At 44.0% G+C, this 21143-nt stretch overlaps 1 protein-coding gene across 4 annotated transcripts in view; it reads left to right on the plus strand.

Moving 5' to 3' along the window:
* The window catches only part of APP (amyloid beta precursor protein), a 272009-nt gene that overhangs the window by 197477 nt on the left and 53389 nt on the right, over positions 1-21143 (plus strand). For 2 of the 4 annotated variants that reach the window (XM_066599089.1, XM_066599090.1), the window contains exons 6-7: positions 10493-10695; positions 20597-20764. In XM_066599089.1, the coding sequence (XP_066455186.1) occupies positions 10493-10695; positions 20597-20764 (371 nt within the window). The remainder of the gene's footprint in view (positions 1-10492; positions 10696-20596; positions 20765-21143) is intronic. The other 2 variants (XM_066599092.1, XM_066599091.1) reach the window with 1 other exon arrangement.

A 21143-nucleotide genomic window follows, 5' to 3' on the forward strand; every position in this document is an offset into this window, starting at 1 on the left:
ATTCGGATGGTTGGGAGAGACGATTTCACGGGATTGATTAGCGATTGGATGGAGGATACCGGAGCAGAATAGGCAGAAAAATAAAGCAAAATAACGCGCAAAAACCTTAAAGAATAAGACGTTTCCTGATGATATCTTCCATTTAAAGAGAAGCGGGTATATTTACTCAGAACAGCATTTCATACGTCCGTCTCAGTAAAGGGTGCGCCCGTCAGCGAGCGACAACTGGGAGCCTGGAGTGGGGTTTTTTCTGATGTATTTTATATTAAATGTGATGAGCTGTGCTGGGTGCAGCCACGCCCACTACTACTAAGCCCCACCCACTTTTATAAAACCCATTAGTGGCCTGGCCTAATTGCTCAAAAAGTCTCAATTTTGATACGTGCTCCAAGATTGCTAGTTTTGCCTAACAGAGATGTCCCAGTGTGTCTTCAGAAAATCGCCTATTGTTTAATTCAAGTGTATTGTTTTTACATTTTAGTGATATTTTTCTATTTTCTGTATTAATATGCACACTCCTTGTAAAAAAAAAAATCAATCGCCTAGAAGCAGTTGTTGGAATGAATGTGTGATTGTAACGTTGATGTAAGTAAGTGATTACAATATCCTGAGCCCGATCGCCTTGTGTGCATGTCCTCATGCATCCACCCGCTCCAACACCCCCTATAATTCTAATAATGCGCCCCCTCGCAGACTCTCTTAACGGAGTGAAATATATTCAATTGCTTCATAGAGGCGACTAGTGGTCAATAGAGTTGAGCGAACATACTCTGCCGAGCTTGATGCTCGTTCGAGTATTAGCGTACTCGATGGTGCTCGTTACGCGAATGAGCATCAAGCCATGTTCGACCATGCCCCAGTTTATGGCTCCTCCCCGTTGTGATGTGCCTGTTTTGGCGCCTCCCCGCCGCGACACACAGTGCGCGTCATTGCCAAATTTTTGGGCAGGCAGAGAGAGAGAGAGAGAGAGACCTAGGAAAAAAAAAAGCTCGCCACCCAGCGTCCCCCATACAAAAATGCTCGAGTCTCCCTTTGTAGTCAATGGGGTTCGTTACTCGAGTAGAGCTCTCGAATTTTACGAAAAACTCAACTCTAATAACGCTGACCCGATCATTTGGGTGCTCTCATATCTCTAGTGGTCAACAAACTGCACATGGAGAAAAAGAGGTCACTACACACAAGGAGCCTCCGAGAGCCTTCTATAGGCAAGGGGCAACCACTTTAAGGGCCTCCGGTGATGAGTCCGTCCATCTAATCACCACAACTCTCACCATTTATAGATCTGTCTGAGATGGAACTACAGCAAAATGACTACTTTTAGGTGCTTGATTTTTTTTTTTTTTTTTTTACTGTCGTTGTTTGAAGTAAATGGAGTACATCCAGTTTGCAAATCAAAGCTACCAGAACTCGTATGAATTATTTCTTCATTAAACCTTTGAGTCCGTTAAGGAAGAGGTACTGGCGTCACGTGACAAACCACCGTTAGTAATTGCTAACCGTAGTAACCCCTTTTTGTCACTGTACGCAACCGAGCCAGGCCCTCAGCCGCCATTGCAGGGAGAGATCACAGAGCCACCCGTGACATCCATCTTGTTTACCCGTGGTCTGCCCCACATTGGCGTGCCTCCGCTCGGATGCTGCAACAGAACCGAAGAGCATCAATCCCATCCAAGTGAATGGGATTGAGCTACGGGCATTGCCATTATACAGTATTCTGTACCTATTATGGACTAAAGTACCATAGCAGCAGAGCTCACTCAGGTACGTGCCTCTGTCACTTCAATCAGCTGATCAGTGGGGATCCCTAGTGTTGGACCACCACTCATCGACTAATGATGAATTGTCCTGGAAAACCTCTTTTAAACATTTTAAAAAAAAAAAAACAAATTACACAATTTAAAAAAAAATTACTATCTATATTACAAACAAGTTTTATCCATTGAGCCTCACACAGACTGGCACTTCCTTTTTTAGTAGAGATCACTTCTCACCAGTCATCTCATTATCATGACAGGAGGATGACACTGAAAGGTAACACCTATATATAGAGATAACAGAGCACCCCTCATTCACAATAGGCTATGGTCACAGCTCACCTCTTCCCCATCCCTGCACAGAGCATACCCACAACACACTCCAATGGAAGTTAATGAGTTCCCTCCTGTCCATTGCGTCAATGGCCTATGAAGTTACTGTAAAGCATCTCTATAAATGCTGCTAACTCAACTCCGCCAAGATGGCCGTCCTTGTAGTCAAGTGCGAGCAATAGAATAAAAAGTCTAAAATCCGAAAATAAAAGCAAATTCTAAAAAGTAAATAGATGATACATCTCATTCGTTAGTGATATGAGTTTTCTAATTTTAGAAGATGCTTCATTTACGAGGCGTTTGATGTTGGTTTCTGAGCTCCGTCTCCCCGTGTCACAATGCCGTCTCTGCGGTTGTGTTGGATCACCAGTTCATTACTGCTGGCAAATTGTTCTCTAGTCAAGTATTAAAGTAATCTGTTATGAGATAAGTATGTGCAGATACCGAGGCTTTCTTTTTTAATATAGTGAATTTAGCACTGGAGATTAGACTTCTCCTCTCATTTAGGAGCACAATGCTCTCTACATCTTAATTGAAAATACCGACTTCAAAAAACATTTCGATGCAAAAGAGCAAATTTCTCGCATTGATTGATGTCTCCAATAGGCTCTGCAGGCGGTGGAGACAAAGACACACTCAATAAGTCGGGTTTAAAAAAAAAATAAAAAATCATTTCAGGATTCAAATCATTTGTCATTGTTTTTGAAAGGGGGGGGGGGGGGGGCATCTGAGACAATGCCGCACCGTCCCCGTTCTGCTAGGGAAATTATTTTCATACTGTATGTGTGTTTTCACTTCTCCTTTTTGCAATTGTTTGACCCAAAACCTGGTTTCCTGAGTTTTCAACAGGTTTCTAGAATACCCCAGGTTCTCCTTTCCTGCTCACTTGCTGCTGCTTATACCTTGTTTTTATGTCTGTAAGATCTGATTTTCAGGTGCTCTTCCCCAGTTTTCTATTTTTCTGCTGTTTGCTGTCCACTGTCAGGGAGGGTGTGTGTAGTGAGCCTAGCATTCTGCCAGTAGTTCACTGTCCTGACTTTCTTGCCCTGACTTCCCATCCCACATTGCACTGTCTCTGGTCCAATCAGCAGGGATGCAGAATCTAAATGTTTGCCCCTCTGACTTCCCAGGGTGATTCAGGAATTCAGAGAGATTCTGCCCAAGTGGTTAATGCATGTGTGTTTTGCGCACAGCATTTATAACACATGTGGTCCTGTATAAAACATGCCCCACATGGGGTATTCGGGATATACCATGAAAGTCTGGTAGATGCAGTTCCATCTCTGGGATCTGCAGTTATCCCTGATTCTGACTCCTGAATGAGGTGGCTGGGGTGGTCAGGACTTACGGAAACGTCCAAGTGGGCAGTTCTACGCTGCTCTGTAACTAGGATTGCCACCTTTGTCACAAAAATAAACAGCCAAGGTAAAAGGGGGTTGGGGCATGGATTATCACAACATATGTTTTTACCTCAGTTAGGGCTCCTAATAACTTGCGTTTTTTTAACGCGATTGTCAATGAGACTTTCTAATTTTAAAAACGCATTGCATGAAAATCATAAAGCACAAACTCGCGATGCGTTTTTAACATTAGAAAGTCTCATTGACAATCGCTTTTAAAAAGCGCAAGGGGATAGGAGCCCTAATTCTAGTCGCTGCAACCAATAACTGGATCCCAATAGTAATAGTGCCCCCAGTTGTGGTCCCAATAGTGATGGTGCCACCCCCCCCCCCCCCCCCGTTGTGGCGCCGATAGTGATGGTGCCCCCCCCCCCTTGTTGTGGCCCCGATAGTGATGGTGCCCCCCCCCCCCCCCGTTGTGGCCCTGATAGTGACGGTGCCCCCCCCCCCCCATGGCCCCGATATGGTAATGGTGCCCTTAGTAGTAGTAATGCCCCTAATTGTGACCACAATAGTAAAAGGTTCCCTCTGTGCTCCCCAACCCCGAAGCTGCAGCTGTGCAACAGTAGTATCTAGTATTTCACTCACGCTTTCTTTAGTTCCATCTGGCTGCCATAGTCAAAGCTGTGACCCCTGACCTCTACTCCCTGCATCTACAATGCATGCAGAATGCAGACACCAGGAGGAGAGGTCAGGGCTTACAGCTCTGATTATGGCGGCTGGATAGAGGGCAAAAGAGACAGAGAGAGGTTGATAAACACCGAAATACCGACACCAGCCTTTGGGCATAATTAGTGGATGGGCCGGTGAGCAGTTGGTCGTGTGGCAACCCTGTCCATTACTCTTACAGAGGTCAATAGCAGTCACTGAAGCAACATAGCACCGTGAGGAGCTGCGGAGACGACGTAGTTTGCTGTGCTATGGGGTTTCCCTAACTCCCAGTGACTTCTATAGGAGTTAGAGAAATAGTTTAGTGCAGCTCAATAGGCGAATCCCAGCAACCAGCTGAGTCACAGGTCAGAACTAAAGATGTGCGCAGGTCCCAGAGGTGGGACTAACTGGAGCCAACTGTAGGAACCTCTGGTACTCTGGCCAGCCAATGTGACCCGACTTTGAGATACCGTCATAGATTTTAGTGGTACACGGTGACAATTAATCATAAGCACTGGACTAGGGATGATACAGTGTTGGGCCCTCAGCTACATCCCCCATTGGGCATCCATCTCATGCATTTTCACTCCTACTTCAAAACATTAGTTATGTCCATAGTGGACGTGACGTTATTCAGCTCCTTGACCACTAGGTGACATTACATAAAATGATTTGCAATTCTGTCGGACACTGCTGGCTACTATGTAGCTAAAGAGGCATTTGCCTTTAAATGATGAGATTAAGCATTTAAATGGCTGGCGCAACTTTTGTCAGGTAAACCGATAGGAGTTCAAGACATCAAAGAGTCTAAAAGTGACCCGGATTGTGTTTCGGTTATTATTTCAGAGCCCCGCTGTGTACAAGCCACGCAATTAGTTTCATCTCTCGTAGGCAAAGCCATGAATCCTGGCCGACAGAACTGAAGCTCTTCAAAATAATGGCTGCGTGATTTCCCTTTAGCAGCGTTCATGAATCATATTTTCTAGATCTGTGGTCTGAAACAGCTGGTTCAGCAGAGCAGCTTCATGAAGGTATCCAAAACAGGGTGAGATTGGCCCACCAGAGTACCGGAGGATCCTACAGTAGGCCCAGGCTCCCCCACTCTTAGCCATAAGAGTCCAGCAGAGGGTGACTCCATTAGGAGGTGACTTTGTAGCCAATGACTTGTCACTAGGGTCTATGCCTTATGCAGTGATTCATAAATCACTTATTAGACCTTATTGATTATATGTTCATTTCCTCTCAAGGAACCCAATCCGACACTGCCCAGAAGAAAGGGAAAGGTGTTAGCACCTTGTGTTGAATGGATGGTGGTTTGACTATCGGTCTACTGGAGATAGCCAAGTACTTGGAGGGGGGAGGCCCATTCTCATAATCAAAGGAGTCCCAACAGTTGGACCTTCACCAATCAGCCACTTATCACCTTTCCTAAAAAAACAACTCTGGGTAGGCCATAAGTTTTCTTCATGGGACAACCCTTTTAATAGCTTGTACTTAAGGTTGACATAGATATTGGCATTTGGTTGACCAAACCTCCCGATAACAACACGGCTGTTAATCCTATAATCTGTATGAGGGCCACTTAACTTTTCCCTGGCGGATGATGCTGGGATGAAGAAGGATCGGGGTCGTTGAATTTCAATGGCCGATCCTTCTGGCTGTAGCTTACCTCCCTAAAGGAGACAGCTGTCTGTTGCGTGGGATGCACAACATTTGGTCATGTACTAGTCATAAAATATTTGTGGGATTACTTCTGTAACTTCAAGTTTTCTCTATGGGAAACAAAATTTCTGAAGATCCAGCCGTATTTTGATGATGCTTACAAGGCTGGCCCTGTAGCTTTGTTTCTCATAGCTGAACATTAAGGTCATTTCATGGATCCCGTGGTTTTACTAGGACTCTCACTCTACCCATATTGCAGGGTATCCTTTACTTTAAGGTGACCCTTCGGTTTCGAGACAAATTTCTGTCTTGCGACCAGGCCTGCACTTGTTCTGCTCTGCTGTCCATCCAAAGAGTTCTGTCCCAGTTTTCAACCACTCAAGACAGCTGCTTCCATTTTCAATCTAGCGATTTGCACACTGCACTGCTCTCTGATTGGCCAGTGCTGATCACGTGAGCGGCACTGACCAATTAGAGAGCAGATATAGTGCATTGCTAATCTAACACTACCAATTCACTATGGGGATTGGGTAGTCTGAAGATTGCATTAGCCATCTTGGATGACTGAATAGGACCCGAAACTAGCCGATCAGTTGGACAACAGATTAGAACAACCGCAGGTAATGTATCACCTGCCCTCTCCAGTCCTGGAATAGAATCTCCTACTAAAATTGGAAAGTTGCTTTTATGCATGTTTCATTATTTTCTATATATTGTGTTTATTGTGCATACTAATAGACAATCGTAACAAAATATTTTTATGTGGTTATGATGTTTTAGACATTGACAGCAATTGTTCGGCCAACAGCGGTTTTTCTACATCCTCCAAAGAAAATATCTTATTTGTATGGCGCCAACCTATTCCGCAGCCCTTTCGGGTAATTTATTTATGACCCACTCATTTTACCGACCTCCGAAGGATGGAAGACTGAGTTGACCTTGAGCTGACTACCTGAACCATCAAGCGATTGAACTTGCAACCTTCAGGTCATGAGCGAGAGCTTAGGACTGCATTTCTGCTACCTTAGCACTCTGCACATGAATGTTCGGGTCCCCCTAGCATTCTTGTGTAGGGATGTAAGCTGTAGCCGCACAGCTCTGGGAATAAAAGGATAGGGAGTTGAAATTGAATGTCCCCGATCCTTCTAGTTGAACAGCCCACATACATTTTGGAGACTTATTAAGCCCCGTCACTATCAGCGGATTTGGACAACTAAACACAAAGTGTATAGAGGCCTTAAAGGGGTTTACCATAATTACTTGTAATGCCATATCCACAGGATAGGGGATAATTTGCTGATCATTGTTGGTCTCACCCCTGATCTCCAGAATGGGGGTTCCGTGACCAATAACCCCACAGTGAGGAGGAGACTGAATGGAGTGCTGGCTGCACAAGTGCTTTAGAGTTCCATGCACTTTCAATTGGACTGCCGAGATAGCGGAACGCGTGGCGTTGGCTATTTCCATCAGCCCCATTGAAATAAATTGAGCGCTGACTGCACATGCTCGGCTAGCGCTCCATTCGGAGTGACATCAGTGCAGGGGCAGAAGATCTTAAAATCCTCTAATGTAATATGTTGGCTTCTGAGCATCTGTTATCAACTGAAAAAGTTATTAGATGCTCACATTTTCCTCGGTCACACGTTACTAACCTCAAGATGGACGGGATCCCATTCCAATTGCTCGGTGGAAAAGTGGGCCAGGTGGAATTATAGAGTAAAAACACAATCTAACGTCTTACTGACGTGTCCTAAAAGATATTCTCTGTAAATCCCCTTAGAGTTTTCATGCGTGGCCAGTCGTAGGCATCTCAACCATTTATGTCGTCTTTCTATAATCGCATTGCCTCCTCCTGTCGTTAATCTTGTTGAGGTGTGATAATCCCCTCATCTGTGCCCTTCTAGGAAGACGATTGGGTGACATCATAGGCAAAAGCATGAAAATTGTAATATGTTGAAGATGCCAAGTATGAAGTAGCATCAACAAGACCCTGAGAATGCCAGAGACATCCTTCAGACTCCTTGGCTATAAACTCCTAAGTACACTATTTGTCGAGCAGAGTCTGAATGGGTTCGGGTAATTGGCACTATCCGGAGTAGAGCCATTTTAACCATTAAGTGTTTGGGGCCCAGAGTCGGGGAAAGATATAAAAAATGAGAAGAAAATCTAATACCTTTTATTATAAAATTTTAATGTAAAGCATTAAAGAGACCTTTTGGCTTCAGGACAAAATTCTGTCCCCGAGTTTGGGGTGTATTCTCTACAGTTATTCTTCCCTGCTCCCTCCGAGCTACTGGATCCAGTTTCAGCCATCCAAAATGACTGCAAGCATGTTCTAACTACCTAATGCACACTGTCCACTGCTCTCTGAATGGCTGCTGCTGATCATGTGACCATCTCAGCCCAATCCGAGACTTGATATAGTGCATAGGTATGTAGTCTGAAGATTGTGTCGGCTATCCTGGATGGCTAAAAACAGGCCTTGGATCGGTAGATCGGAAAGATGGCGGGGAACAACAACTGCAATCAATGTACCCCCCCTTCCCCTTCATTTGGCCCTGGAACAGAATTTGGTCCCTAAACTGGAGAGCTATTTAAAATCTTAAGAAATTAAGATTGTTTAGAAAACATTCAGTCACAAGAGCCGCTCTTTATCAGATTAATAATATTTTGTGGCTTCCTACATGTAAGTAAGTGTGGACTGTGGAGTTGTATAACCACAATACAGCAGTTCGGTAAGCAAAGAGTTAAAGTATACCCACACTTTTAGGTGACTGGTCAGAATAATCCGCCATGTGAGTACATGAAGAATAATGCTATATCTAACCAGTAAATGACTTGTATCCTGCATTAATTACAAGTTATTCCTTTGGTATCTGTAATTTTCAGTCCTTTCTGAGCTGGCTGGAGGAGCTGCTGTTGTGTCTTGTGTACACAGCACTAGGAGGACCCAGGAATTCCTGTTCTCTAACTCTCTTCAGCACACAGAGACATAACATCCGAATGGAGGGCAATGGAGCAGACTCTCTCTTAGATACAATTGCAGTACCATTGAGGCAGAGTTAACCGAAAAAGGTTTCATCTGATGAAGCAAGAACAGATTTGTTGGTAGAAAAACTAGACCATGCATTTTGTGAATACTGACTCTCTGATCTGACTCGGAGCTGCGCAGGCTGTGGTTGTTATGTGCATGAGTAATAGTTTGTAAATGCAATGAAAAAAACTAGCAAACTAAATATAACTGTAAGTCCAACTGTTCCACCCGTGACCAAAAGATGTACTTATGGGGAGTAATTGTGTATATTCGGTTCAGAGAGACCCAAATCACCTTTGTGCCTAGAGCCCGACACACTCTCAATCCTGCCCTGACTGGGAGCAGTAGGCACTGCCGGCTTTGCGCCTCTGTGTGTGTGCCGACTATTATGCTACGGTAGATGCGCCGTGGTGTATTTTGATATGCGTTATCTACCTTGTATGCTCTGAAGGTTAAGCTGGTAGCCATTTCCCAGAGATGCTTTTGATTAGAAGAATTTCAATTCTGGCCAGGGACTGTCAATGGTCTCTCTGTTGGAGTATCTCCATCTGTGTTCCAAGGAACATCATATTGAAGCTAAAGATTCTTTCTGTCTACAAAATAAGTCCAAACGCTTTGCATTCCTGGGGTGTACAAACCAATCAGTTGTATTAATTCTATTGGATGCACCAGTTTAGAGGTCATGTACTTTGTGCCACTTTAAACCTCTTCCTGCCTTAGGGTCTCCATGTGAAAAATTTGGAGAAATCGAAAACTGCCCCACAGTCTTTTATGACGCAATTAACACAGATTAATCTTTGAGTAACGCATGGGTTTCAAAAGCGGGTTGTGCTTTGCAGCGACATTGCGGACATTCCGCCCTGTAGCAAAATAGGAGATGGGGGGGGGGGGGGGAAGGACTCATGGGTAATGATGAACAAACTTTTTAAAAGTTTGACTTACTGAACTTGGGCAAAAAGTTTGGTTCTCTTCAAACCAAACTTGAACTTCACCAATACCCCTAAAAACTGTTGTATAACACTAAGAGCCAGAAAAGCCCCATATGACATTCAGCGTATTATACAGGAACTTTTTGGTTCTTAGACAGTGTTATACAACAGTGTTCAGGGTTAGCACTCAGCAAACCGAACCAGTAGAACCTTGTTTCAGGTAGAACTTTGCTAAAGCGCTCATGCCAAACTGAACTTTAGCAAAGTTTGACCCAAAACAGGGGTTCTTCTGGTTCTACGCTAAACGCTACCCATGGGTTTCTTCTGGCTGGTGCCTGCAGTGGACTTGGATCTGTTTGGGAGCCTCTACCTCAACATCTGTCCTACTTCTTCCTGGATAAGTGTTCTATTTACTTATCCCCTTTCTCCTAATGGCCCGAGGAAGGACTCTGTCCGAAACGTCGCTGCAAAGCACAACCTGTTTTTGAAATGTCCTGCTCAGTAAAGATTCATCTATGTTAATTGCAGCATACAAGGTGTAGAATGCTTCTTGCAGCACCAGAAGTGTTCTGTATTTGTGGGAGGCAGTGACCTCACCGGACCAAGTCTTACACCTCTCAGTGGTGGTTTAAGGCTCCCTTCAAACTTCATTGAAAATGTTTGGATTGTTGTTGCTGTCCCTTTTGGCGCCGTATGATAATAACCGAAGGCTTCTAAATCATTTTTCAGTGATGACAAAGCCCTTCAAGGACGTCAAGAAGAGGAGGAAGAGGTTGTAGAAGTGGAGGAAGAAGAGATTGATGATGATGAGGATGATGGAGAAGATATTGAAGACGACCAGGAAGAACCCTTTGAGGAAGCCACCGAGAGGACAACAAGCATTGCCACAACCACCACCACAACTACAGAATCTGTGGAAGAGGTGGTCAGAGGTAATTACACTACTCATGTCTCATGTGAAATGATCACAAGCTACTCTGGTCAATCAGAGAGCAAGTACAGTACATTAGTAGTCTAGCACTACCAATGCACTGTGGGGAATTATATAGTCTGAAGATTGTGTCAACCATATTTGATGGCCAAAAACGGAACTAGAAATTGGTGGATTCGAGGGATGTTAGAGAGGAACTACTACTTGTAATATATGCCCTTCCCCCATCCTGTCCTGGGACAAAATTTTGTCCAGAAACCGGAGGGTTACTTACGGTAAATATACCTAGCAGGCCATGCTTATTTCATATCACATTTTTGAATCCAGTGTCGGTTCCATCTCGGGTTTCCATTTTTTTATGCCGAGAACTAAATTAATATAGAAACGTGTGCAGAACCATTGAGTTTAATGTGTGAAACGGAGACCTTTTTGGTCTTCTTTTCACTAGGTTCCCATCCCTGACGGTCTTTTTAGGTAGCTGGATGGAAATGCACTAAGGATGACTCTGTTTCACGCATTCAACTCTATGGTTTCGTCCAGGTTTCCGTCTTTATGTAGTTTTCGGCATAGAAGATGGAAACCCAAGCCGGAGAGCAACTCTGCATGTAAAAAGGAAGTGGGAAAGTAACCTGAACTGTTGGAATCCGTGTGAGTTGGATCCTGCAGTCTGCATTCTATAATTCTATGGTCTTCAGGGCGGTGCAAGGAGATGCGGCATAATTCTCACTTTAATATTAATTAGACCACTGACCATTAATTATATCCATGCTGCCGATAACATGTCCAAGTGCTGGTGCTGATATCGTAACGCAAACTTTCCCAAGTGCCCTTGCTGCATTGATCCCTGAGGCCACCGGTAGGCATTCAGTTTTCGTTTGTAGTGTCATCTCAAGCCTCCTGTCGCCCCTACTACACACCGAGCTGTGGAAGGCAAGGGCCATTGTTTTTTATGATAATCCAACATGGGGCTATTTTTGAGATTTCCAGACCGCTGGTTGTCAGATTATTGGAACTTGACTGTACAGATTTTGTTTTTTTTAACTATAAAACCTTTTGAACCAGCAGTTTGGGACCTTTTTCATGGAGTGAGAATAAAGAATGCAGCTTACAAATCAGCATTTTGGTCTCCACTCCTCTTACGAAATTGTAATACTCTTATGATCTTCATTTACAACTTTGTAACTTGGTAGAGAAATGCAGTTTGTTTAAAACAAAAGTTGGGTTTAAAGGGATAAAGAAATAGTCACCTTACTAATCAACCCAACACGTCCGTTCTGGCACTTCCCAAGGTTCGCGGCTGGTCTCTGTACTTCCTGCTTCCTTTTGACTTGGACATGTGACTCCTGCAGCCAATGACTGGCCGTCCTGGTCCATGTAGCTGGCATAGCAGGTCTCCGATGTGGACAGTGATTGACTGTAGTGATCACATGTCAGTAGGGACCAGGAAATACAGCAACCAGCGAGGGACCCAATGAAGTAGGAGGACCCCAAGAAGTGTCAGATTGAGAACAGTAGGGGCTTGGTGAGGTGGGCATCCTTTTTATTTTTTGCAAAGCTTTCTATGTGGTTTTCGAAAAAAAAAAGTGCCGGGGCAGTCTTTTTAAAATTACCCCCTAGTTTTGGGACAAAATTCTGTCCTGGGTCTGAAGGGGGGTATATTGCCTGCTGTCGTTCTTCTCTTCTGATGTCCCTCAAATTTCCTGGTTTGGGATCCAGTTTTCAGATGTCCAAGATGGCCAGTGCAATTTTCTAGCTAAGTAATAATGCATACTGTTCACTGCTGTGTGATTGGCCAGTGCTGGTCACATGAACAGCTCTGGCCAATAGCAAGCAGGTATAGTGCATTGGTAGTCAAACACTCTCAGTATGCTGTGGGGATTAGGTAGACTCCTTGTATGGCTAAAAATGGGACCCAGAACTAATGTATCGGCCCAGAAGACCAACAGCAGCTAGTATAACTGCTCTCTTCGGTCTCGGGGCAGAATCGCCTTAAGCAGTAAGAAGAATTACATCATCCAAATGGTCGGATTAGTTATGATGCAGAACTGGAGAGATTTCATAGCGGGAATGCTGTACTTGTAATAAACGTGTAGCTTGTCATATTTTGTATCCTGGTTTACTTGATTTTCAGTGAAAAATGAGTTTGGCCTTTTGAAAAAGTTATTTTATTTACTAAAGGGAATGTGCCATCAGAACATAGCCTACTGTATAAATCAAGTTTTTATGTTAAACATAGTTTTAAACAATTTTTGGTAATTTTTATTTATGTTGCTTGTGGTGATCTATATAAAAAAAATCCTGAAATCCTGCAGTTTTCACATTGACAACTAAGCCTAATAATAAACTGACACTTCCTGTTCTGTAGAGAAAACTTCTCAGTCTTAATCTCATCATCACAGGCAGGATTACACTGAGAGGTGAAACCTATATATAGATAACACAGGATCCACCATTCACAATAGGTAATGTCACAGCTCACCTTCTCCCCCTCCCTGCACACTGACCACTAAGCCTAATAATAGTCTGACACTTACTATTCTTTAGAGAAAACTTCTCAGCAGTCATCTCATCACAACAGCCAGGATTACACTGAGAGGTGACACCTATATATTGTTAACACAGGATCCACCATTCACGATAGGAAATATCACAGCTCACCTCCTCCCTCTCCCTGTGCACTGACCACTAAGTTTAATAATAGTCTGATACGTCCTGTTCTTTAGAGATATAACTTTTCAGCCATCATCTCATTATCATCACATGTAGGATTGGTGGCACATATATAGGAAACACTGTTCACAATAGATGATGGTCACAGCTCACCTCCTCCCCCTCCCTGCACAGCTCATAGAAAATGCTTAGTCTACCATTGAATTCAGTGGGTCCCCTTCTGTCCATTGTGTGAATAGCCCACGATTTCTGCTGTAAAGCATATCCCTGTAAACTACAGTAGAGCTTTTCTTCGCAGCCCTTATAGGTTTTTACAGACAATAAAAAAATATATATTCTACAATCAGAGAATAAAAGCAGATTTAGTAAAATGGAAAATGTGTGGGATATGTGTTACTATTTGGGTTAAATTAGTGAGAAGCAATATATGTGCATTCCCTTTAAGACATGAGTGTGGCTACGTCTTGTAAGACGCTGTGCCTGGGGAGCGGCAGCCATTGGGGGTCCAGAATAAGACTAATCCTATTATTTTTAGCGTTTTGATGGCTTCAGCTTTATAAGAACATCATTTTTATGTTAGTTTTATGAACAATTAAAGTTTATTACTGCAGTTTTATTTATTGTTGACTCCAGTATTAGCGGCACACGAGGACTTTGTAGACACATTTCCTCCCATTTGATGGTTCTGTCACAGAACGGACCGTGAATTATTGTCATAATACCTTTTTGTAATGAGATTCGTACTTTCTGATTCATACGGTGAAGAATAATTTATTTTCGTCGTCCCCCTCATCTATTATATATGGGGTGCGACCTGCGAGATTTGTAGCAATTATTAGTGTTATCGCAATGTGTAGCAAGAAAGAGTCAAATGACATTTGGTGAATAATCCACCCTTTGATGCCTTTTTGTTTTTTAAAGTGACCCTCTGGTTTTGGGAGGCAAGGAGGGGGGAGGGTGTATTTATTACCTGTAGATGTTCCTTCTGCTGCCTTTTTGATCCACCAGTTTCGCGACCCATTTTTGGCCGTCTCAGATGGCTGCAGTAATATTCCAACTATGTAATGCACACTGTGCCCTTCTCTCTGATTGGCCAGTGCTGATCACATGAGCAGTTATGTCCAATCAGAGAACAGGTATAGTGCATTTGTAGTCTAACACTACCAATGCACTGTGGGGATTGGGGAGTCTGAAGATTGCATTGGCAATTTTTGATAGCTGAAAATGGTACTCGAGACTGGTGGATTGGAGGGAGGGCAGAGAAGAACAAACTGCATGCAATATATCACCCTCCTCCTCTGGTCCCGGGCCAGAAATTCGTCCAGAAACTGGAGGGTTGCTTTAGTCTTTGAGGTCTGAAGGGCTACTGTGCTTGTCCTATGATGTTATGTTCTTTGGTCACATGGTCTTTCTACAACTCAGTCCAATTCAGGTAAATCAGATTGAGCTGCAGTACCCGGAACCACCTCTACACAATGTATGGCGCTGTGCCTGGTGAATAAAATAGAGGCCAAAGCTTTTTCCTAAATGCCGTGGCCTTTTTAAGCTTTTGATCAACAGGGATACTAGGAGTCATAATCCCAGTGAACTGATGTCTTATCCAGGGATAGTTTGGATTTATCTTTAAAGGGGTTTTCCAGGTAGAAATGTTCAGTTGCCACAATAATTAGTATGTTGGTTACTCACTTTTACATAGTTGCTCCGTTCATCAGATGCGCTGTTCTGCTGTTTTCAGCAGCAGTCGTGTCCACAGAACTCTTTGGAGTGATGAAATGGGCGGATCCCTATATGTAGCTAAGCCCCGCCCTCCGCGTACACATAGCCGTCTGAGGTGCCTTTGGACTGCGCAGCGCAGAGGTCTACAAGAGGAGTAGTTAGGGGGGAGTATTGGCGACCAGTCACATGAAGCTGTGACACGGCCTATCAGGCCGTGTTCATTTGCGTGTGGCAAACAAGAAATGGAGAATTAGTTCCAGATATGTTCTTCTTCCAGCTGAATCATGCAGCTTATTACGCATCTCCCTGCATATTACACGCTCTTCTACACCCCAACTGACTTCTATGGGGACCTTTGGTGCACAAATACGCAGACAGAGCACGCTCTAGCCTTCTTGTACACATCAGAAATGCGCACACGAAACCTGCACATTAAATCAACGGGTTCTGAATCAATGTGAGGGCGGACCTAACTGTGTTAGAAAAGAGATCGCTATATCTCAGTACTGCAGTGTATTATCAGAGCTATCGTAGTTTCACAGGTTCAAGTCCCCCACAGGGGTATAAAAATTAAAAAAAAAACATAAATGAAAACCGTAAAGTTTAACAAATAAGTAATAAAAAAACCTACTTTTTTGTGCTCTGTTTATCCTGCACAGAAAACGCTGTAAGAAAAAGAAAAAAAAAACTAACAAAAAAAGCCAAAATGCTTTTTTTGTTCCTTTTGTCTCCCCAAAAATGCAATAAAAGGGATCCTAAAAGCCATATGTACCCCAAAATGGTACGGCTAAAAACTTCAATGCCAAAAACAACCCTCAAGGAGTTCCATTGATGGGAAATAAAAAAGTTATGAAACTTTGAAGTCATTGATGTATAAAAAATTAAATTTACAAAAAATCTATATATTGTGCAAAAGTGGAAACCCCTACAAAAACTATGATTTTGGCATTGCCGTAATCGTACCAACTGAAGGAAAAATGTTTCATGATGTTTATGCTGTATGATTAACGAGGCAAAGATTAAAAAACAAACGCAGAATTGATGTGTTTTTTTTCATCCTGCAAAAAAAATTAACAAAATAAAAATGCAATATATTCTCTATACCCAAAAAATGGTTCCAAGAAGTGAAAATCCCCCCAAAATCTCTGTGTTCGTAGGTCAAAAATGGACCACGTCACTGAGGGGTTAAACAGGTGATGGTTGTGCCATAATGGGGAAAAGGGGAGCCCAAACTAATCATTTTGGGGGACTCGTCTTCTTGAGACATCTTTGAGTCCTCGGACATTCTCTTTGCTCTGAGGATAGGATCAAGGACAATGGAGATCTGGTTTGATCCCCGGCCTGGATCCCTCCATGCCAATGCTCATTAATTAGTGAATCTTCAGTTGAACTGCATTCATAAATCCCGATCTCTCTTGTGTAAGCGAGTCGTGTGTCATGTAGGATTAGCCGATGGGCCGCTCTGTGGACCAGAAGGTCCTCTCGGCTTTGGCAGTTGTCATCGGGCTGATCATTGCGTTGGACGTCCGCCGTGGCCATTCCAGCGGTAGCTCTGCTTCAGAGAAGGGGCCAGGCTGTTTGGCCCCCGGTTTGTCCTTTGCGGCTCCGACAGAACGCCGCTCGCTGTACCGCCGCTTATTCTTCCAGTACTGGAGGGCGTAAAGAGAGGCTTTATCGAAAGAAGATTTGAGAGCGAGCGGTTGGGATAATTGCAGATGTAAATGGCTCTTTTTAGTGCATTGTAATAATGTGCTGCCATCTTCCCCCTATAAAGCAAATTGTCTTTTGTGGGCTTAATACGTGACGTTAATTGGCAGCGCTGTAACACAGCTGCGTGCGAGTCTTTATGGCGCACAGAGAATTGATGGATCCGAGGACACAGTTGTGCATATTAAAGGCATTGTTACCGGTTTCTGGTCGGAGTCTTCCTACGGTGATGGAGATGCTTCCAAGAGGCGGGCGGGCACGGATAACAGTTTATGTCTATATTAACACACTCCTCCGACACTTCGTAAATAGCGCTCCGACTTCAGAGCTCGGGGTTTTGTGCGGCACTGGGTGAAGACGAGGTTTGGTGATGTGCAGCTGTCTCTAGATGAGCAATGTCCTTGTAGGGATTTACGTCTTCATCTTCCTCCTCCATGGATCTTCACATTCAAACAAGCATTTAACTCCTGAGTGACGCCGCCATTTTGGGCCTATCGCCTCATGCCCATGGCCAAGTCGGATTCCGCCTGCGGAATCAGACCCGGTGTTCCCCAGAGACCCCATACTCCCCTCCCTGGATCCGCCACGAGTGTCTCGCCCAGCGAGCATGCACAGTTCAGCGCATTACGCTCTGCTGCTGGGCTGTGACGCGGATTTCCCAGAATATCACTGGACTGAAAACTTCCATTAACTGCGATGGAAGCCATCCACGAAATTTTCCGCACAGAATAGAAAATTGCAAGAGGAAAATCGCAGTTGATTTGCGCCCGTGGGCAGGGGAGAATCGTTTATCACAGCATGCCTATGGACGGACATTGCTGCGGAATTCGCGGCGGGCGTCTGACCACAAATTCCGCAGTGATAATCCGTCCGTGGGCATTCGGCCTAAGGATGCATTTTTTGGGGGATTTTCATCTCCACTTTTTGAAAGCCATAACTTTTATATTTTTTTTGCATCGCTGCATTCAAAGTTCCATAACTTTTTTTCTTTTTCGATCCGCTGAGCTCTGCGAGGTCTTGTTGTTTGCCTTACAAGCTGTAGTTTTCTTAATACTGTTTTGAGGTACATATGGCTTCTTTGATCACTTTTATTGGATTTTTCTGCAAGGCCAAATGAACAAAAAAAAAAGCATTTTTGCTCCTTTTTCTTCTTCTTAAATCTTTACAGTGTTAACCATGCAGGATACAAGTGTGTTCTGTGTATTATACAGGTTGTTACAGATGCAATGATACTTAACATTTTGGTTTTTTTTTAACAAAGAGGGGAAAGTGTGTAAAAAAGTTTTGTTTTTGTTTTACCATTTTTATTTTTTTTTTACATTTTTTATTTCCCTCTAAGGTACTTGAACCTCTAATGCTGTAATTGCACTGATATTACATTGCAGTACTTCTGTACTGCAATGCATTATAGCTAATCATTGCGAACACAGGCCATGGCAGACGTGTACGCCACTGCCTGGCATCTGGTTATCATGCATGGAGAGCCAATGATATCACAGAGGAAGCACCCTCCCTCTGTGAACCTTTTGCATCCTAGAGGCTAACAGCGGGGATCGGTGTTCTCATCAATCCCCTCCATTGCAGCAGGACACCAGCTGTTGGGCACAACCAGCTCCCACTGCAAATGACATGGGTTCAGCTTCTGAGCCTGGGGCATACATAGGGCATAAATGTACACCCATTTGTCTGAACTGCTTAACAGTGAGAGAGTACATTTATGCCCTGGAGCGGGAAGGCGTTAAAGGGTTTATGCCAAGAGCACAATCCCTGTCCATATGTACTAGTAGGGCATGTGAATGGCATAGATCTGGGTTGCCCACTCAGGATCCCCTCTATGATCTAGGATACAGATATTCTCATTCCCATTTTGGTGGACCTTCTGCCATCCTACTATTACAGGAAGGCCCTTTATCTCAATGTCCATCCTGAAAAACTACATTTATCCTGCATCAGCTGCTGCAGGCGGTATGTGTGGCTGACCCTGGCAGAATCAGAGCCCGGGGCGATCAGCTGTTTGCGCCAGGTGCAGCATTTTGGGAGGGTTGTGCATGTTGATCCAACCCCTTCAACTCCTGCAGCCTTTGACCTTGAGACCCATTAGATGGGCAAAGGTTTGTGGAGGCCCTTGGGCAAAACGTTAGGTGGTGACCCATCATCCAAGAAGTGTCGTGTAAGAGGGATATAAACATTATATCTTGTCAGTCATCTCTTCCATCAACTATTAAAACATTATTAGGGTGAAGTGCTCCTTTTGCTCTCTCTATAATCCAGTCCTGTCTATATTAAAATCGCCTTCTGGTCCCGGGATCACAGATGTGGAGGTTTATATATTTCGTGGCACCCTCCTATATTTCCATACAGCTGCCAATCTGATTGTTCTTGTGGCTCCGCTCCGGAGATCCAAGATGGCCGCACTGTTTCTTAGACTACCTGAAGCACACTGTGCCTTGAAGTCTAAGCCACTACAAGTTACTCTGATTGGCTCACGTAAACAGCTCTGGCCAATCATAAAGCAGCATACGGGATTCATTACTCATGCGTAGTGTGCATTGATAAGCAAACGGGACCATCTTGGATCACCGGGGTCCTAAGAACAGGTGGACACGGCTGTACGGGAATAAAGGAGGACACCAGGTAATACTCAGTCTGGTCTCAGGGCAAACTTTTGTCCTGGGACTGGAGGGTCGATTTTAAAATAAAGCTGTCCAGGGGCATACAGTAATCATTGGCCCAAAGAGACTTTGTTTCCTAAGCATGATGTTCACTTGGGTGACCAGAGTTTTGAAGAGGCTATCCCAAGATTTGAACTTGTCCCCTATCCACTGCTCCATTCATCTCTACGGGACTTCTGGAATCGAGAAATAGTGAAATAAGAGACAGGCAATTAAAATGGACTGGCAAAACTAAGTATGATGTATTTCACTCTTGCCAATAGATGCCAAGTGGCCATTCAGACTCAATGGGCAGATTGTAATGGCAGCCGATAAGTATATAGAGTCTGTGGGCAGCTTAAACCTTAGTTAGCTGCTCTTGGAGGAACGTTTTTAGCCTCACTTTTCTAGCAAGGCTAGAGTTGTGGTCTACAGCTGCACTGCATGTAATACACCCAAAGTTGCCACATAGTCCTAGCCTGTATATGGAGAAACCAGAAGCTGTGAAATTGCAAATATTAGCTGATAAATACTTCAGTGGGAGATGTGGCGTCACTATTATATCATCCAATTAGCACTATTTGTTGATTAGGATGTGTCTGTCATAATGTCATTTGTCAGTACATATGGCCAGAACTTGGGACTCCTATGGTGAGCCACTGGTTGGGGGCCATTTATATAGGTGGATCTTTTCGATGATGCTAGCTGGTCCACCCTGTCTAAAGATCATGGTTGTACTTGCCACCTAATAAAAAGGGTTTTCTGGTTGTTTACTATCAATGACAGGTCATCAATAGTTGAACGGCGTGGAGTGCGCTGCTTGGGATCCCCACTGATCAGCCAATCCTTCAGCGGGCCGAACGTCTGCATCAGTGGTCAAAGAAGAAAATGTAATAGAAGGCTTTGCGGACATCCGGCTTGGCTGCATTGATAGCAGGCTGGAGGATCAATTGATCAACAGGGATCCCGAGCAACGGACCCCCGCCGATCAACTATTGATGAACCATCCTGACCTATTCTGGGCATTGATGACCTACCCTGAGGTCATCAATCATAAATGTCCAGAATACCCCTTTAAACGTGCTACTGTACATATATCTTTCTTGTAGACCATTCTGTACTCATACTAAACCTAATTCCTCCACGTCTTATAACTAGAGGTGTGCTCTGAGCAAGCTGAGACTGGTCCTTGTCGAGCAATGATCACCCGCTGGTTCTATGATGTCACTGAAAGGAAATGCGTACAGTTCATTTACGGAGGCTGCGGCGGGAACCGGAACAACTTTGATTCAGAAGACTACTGCATGGCAGTCTGTGGCAACGTCAGTAAGTGGACCTCTCCAACTTGTGGCACCTGTCCCCACAGGCTCTGCTCCTCTATAACCAATGGCTTCCTGTTCGTCCACCATGGGCCTGTCACTAACTCTTCAAGCTCCTGATGTTAACCGCTTCTGTCACCTTGTGGGGTTTTTTTTCGCTCTACTAACGCCATTGAGCGGAAGCATGAGAAATGGCGGCTCGGCTTTGTGTGTTTGACTAACACAACCGGCGGTGCACTCCGAAGCACTAACACTTCTTCTGCCTTTGGGAATTTTATTTTTTTCATAAACCTGAACATTTTTTACTAGTTTGTCTCCTGCAAGATAATTATTGTTCCCATGGAAGAGTTTGTGTGTGGAAATTTATGAGGATGCACTTAGTAAGC

The sequence above is a fragment of the Eleutherodactylus coqui genome, chromosome 4 (genome assembly GCF_035609145.1).
Source record: "Eleutherodactylus coqui strain aEleCoq1 chromosome 4, aEleCoq1.hap1, whole genome shotgun sequence".
In the NCBI taxonomy this organism is placed as follows: Eukaryota; Metazoa; Chordata; class Amphibia; order Anura; family Eleutherodactylidae; genus Eleutherodactylus; species Eleutherodactylus coqui.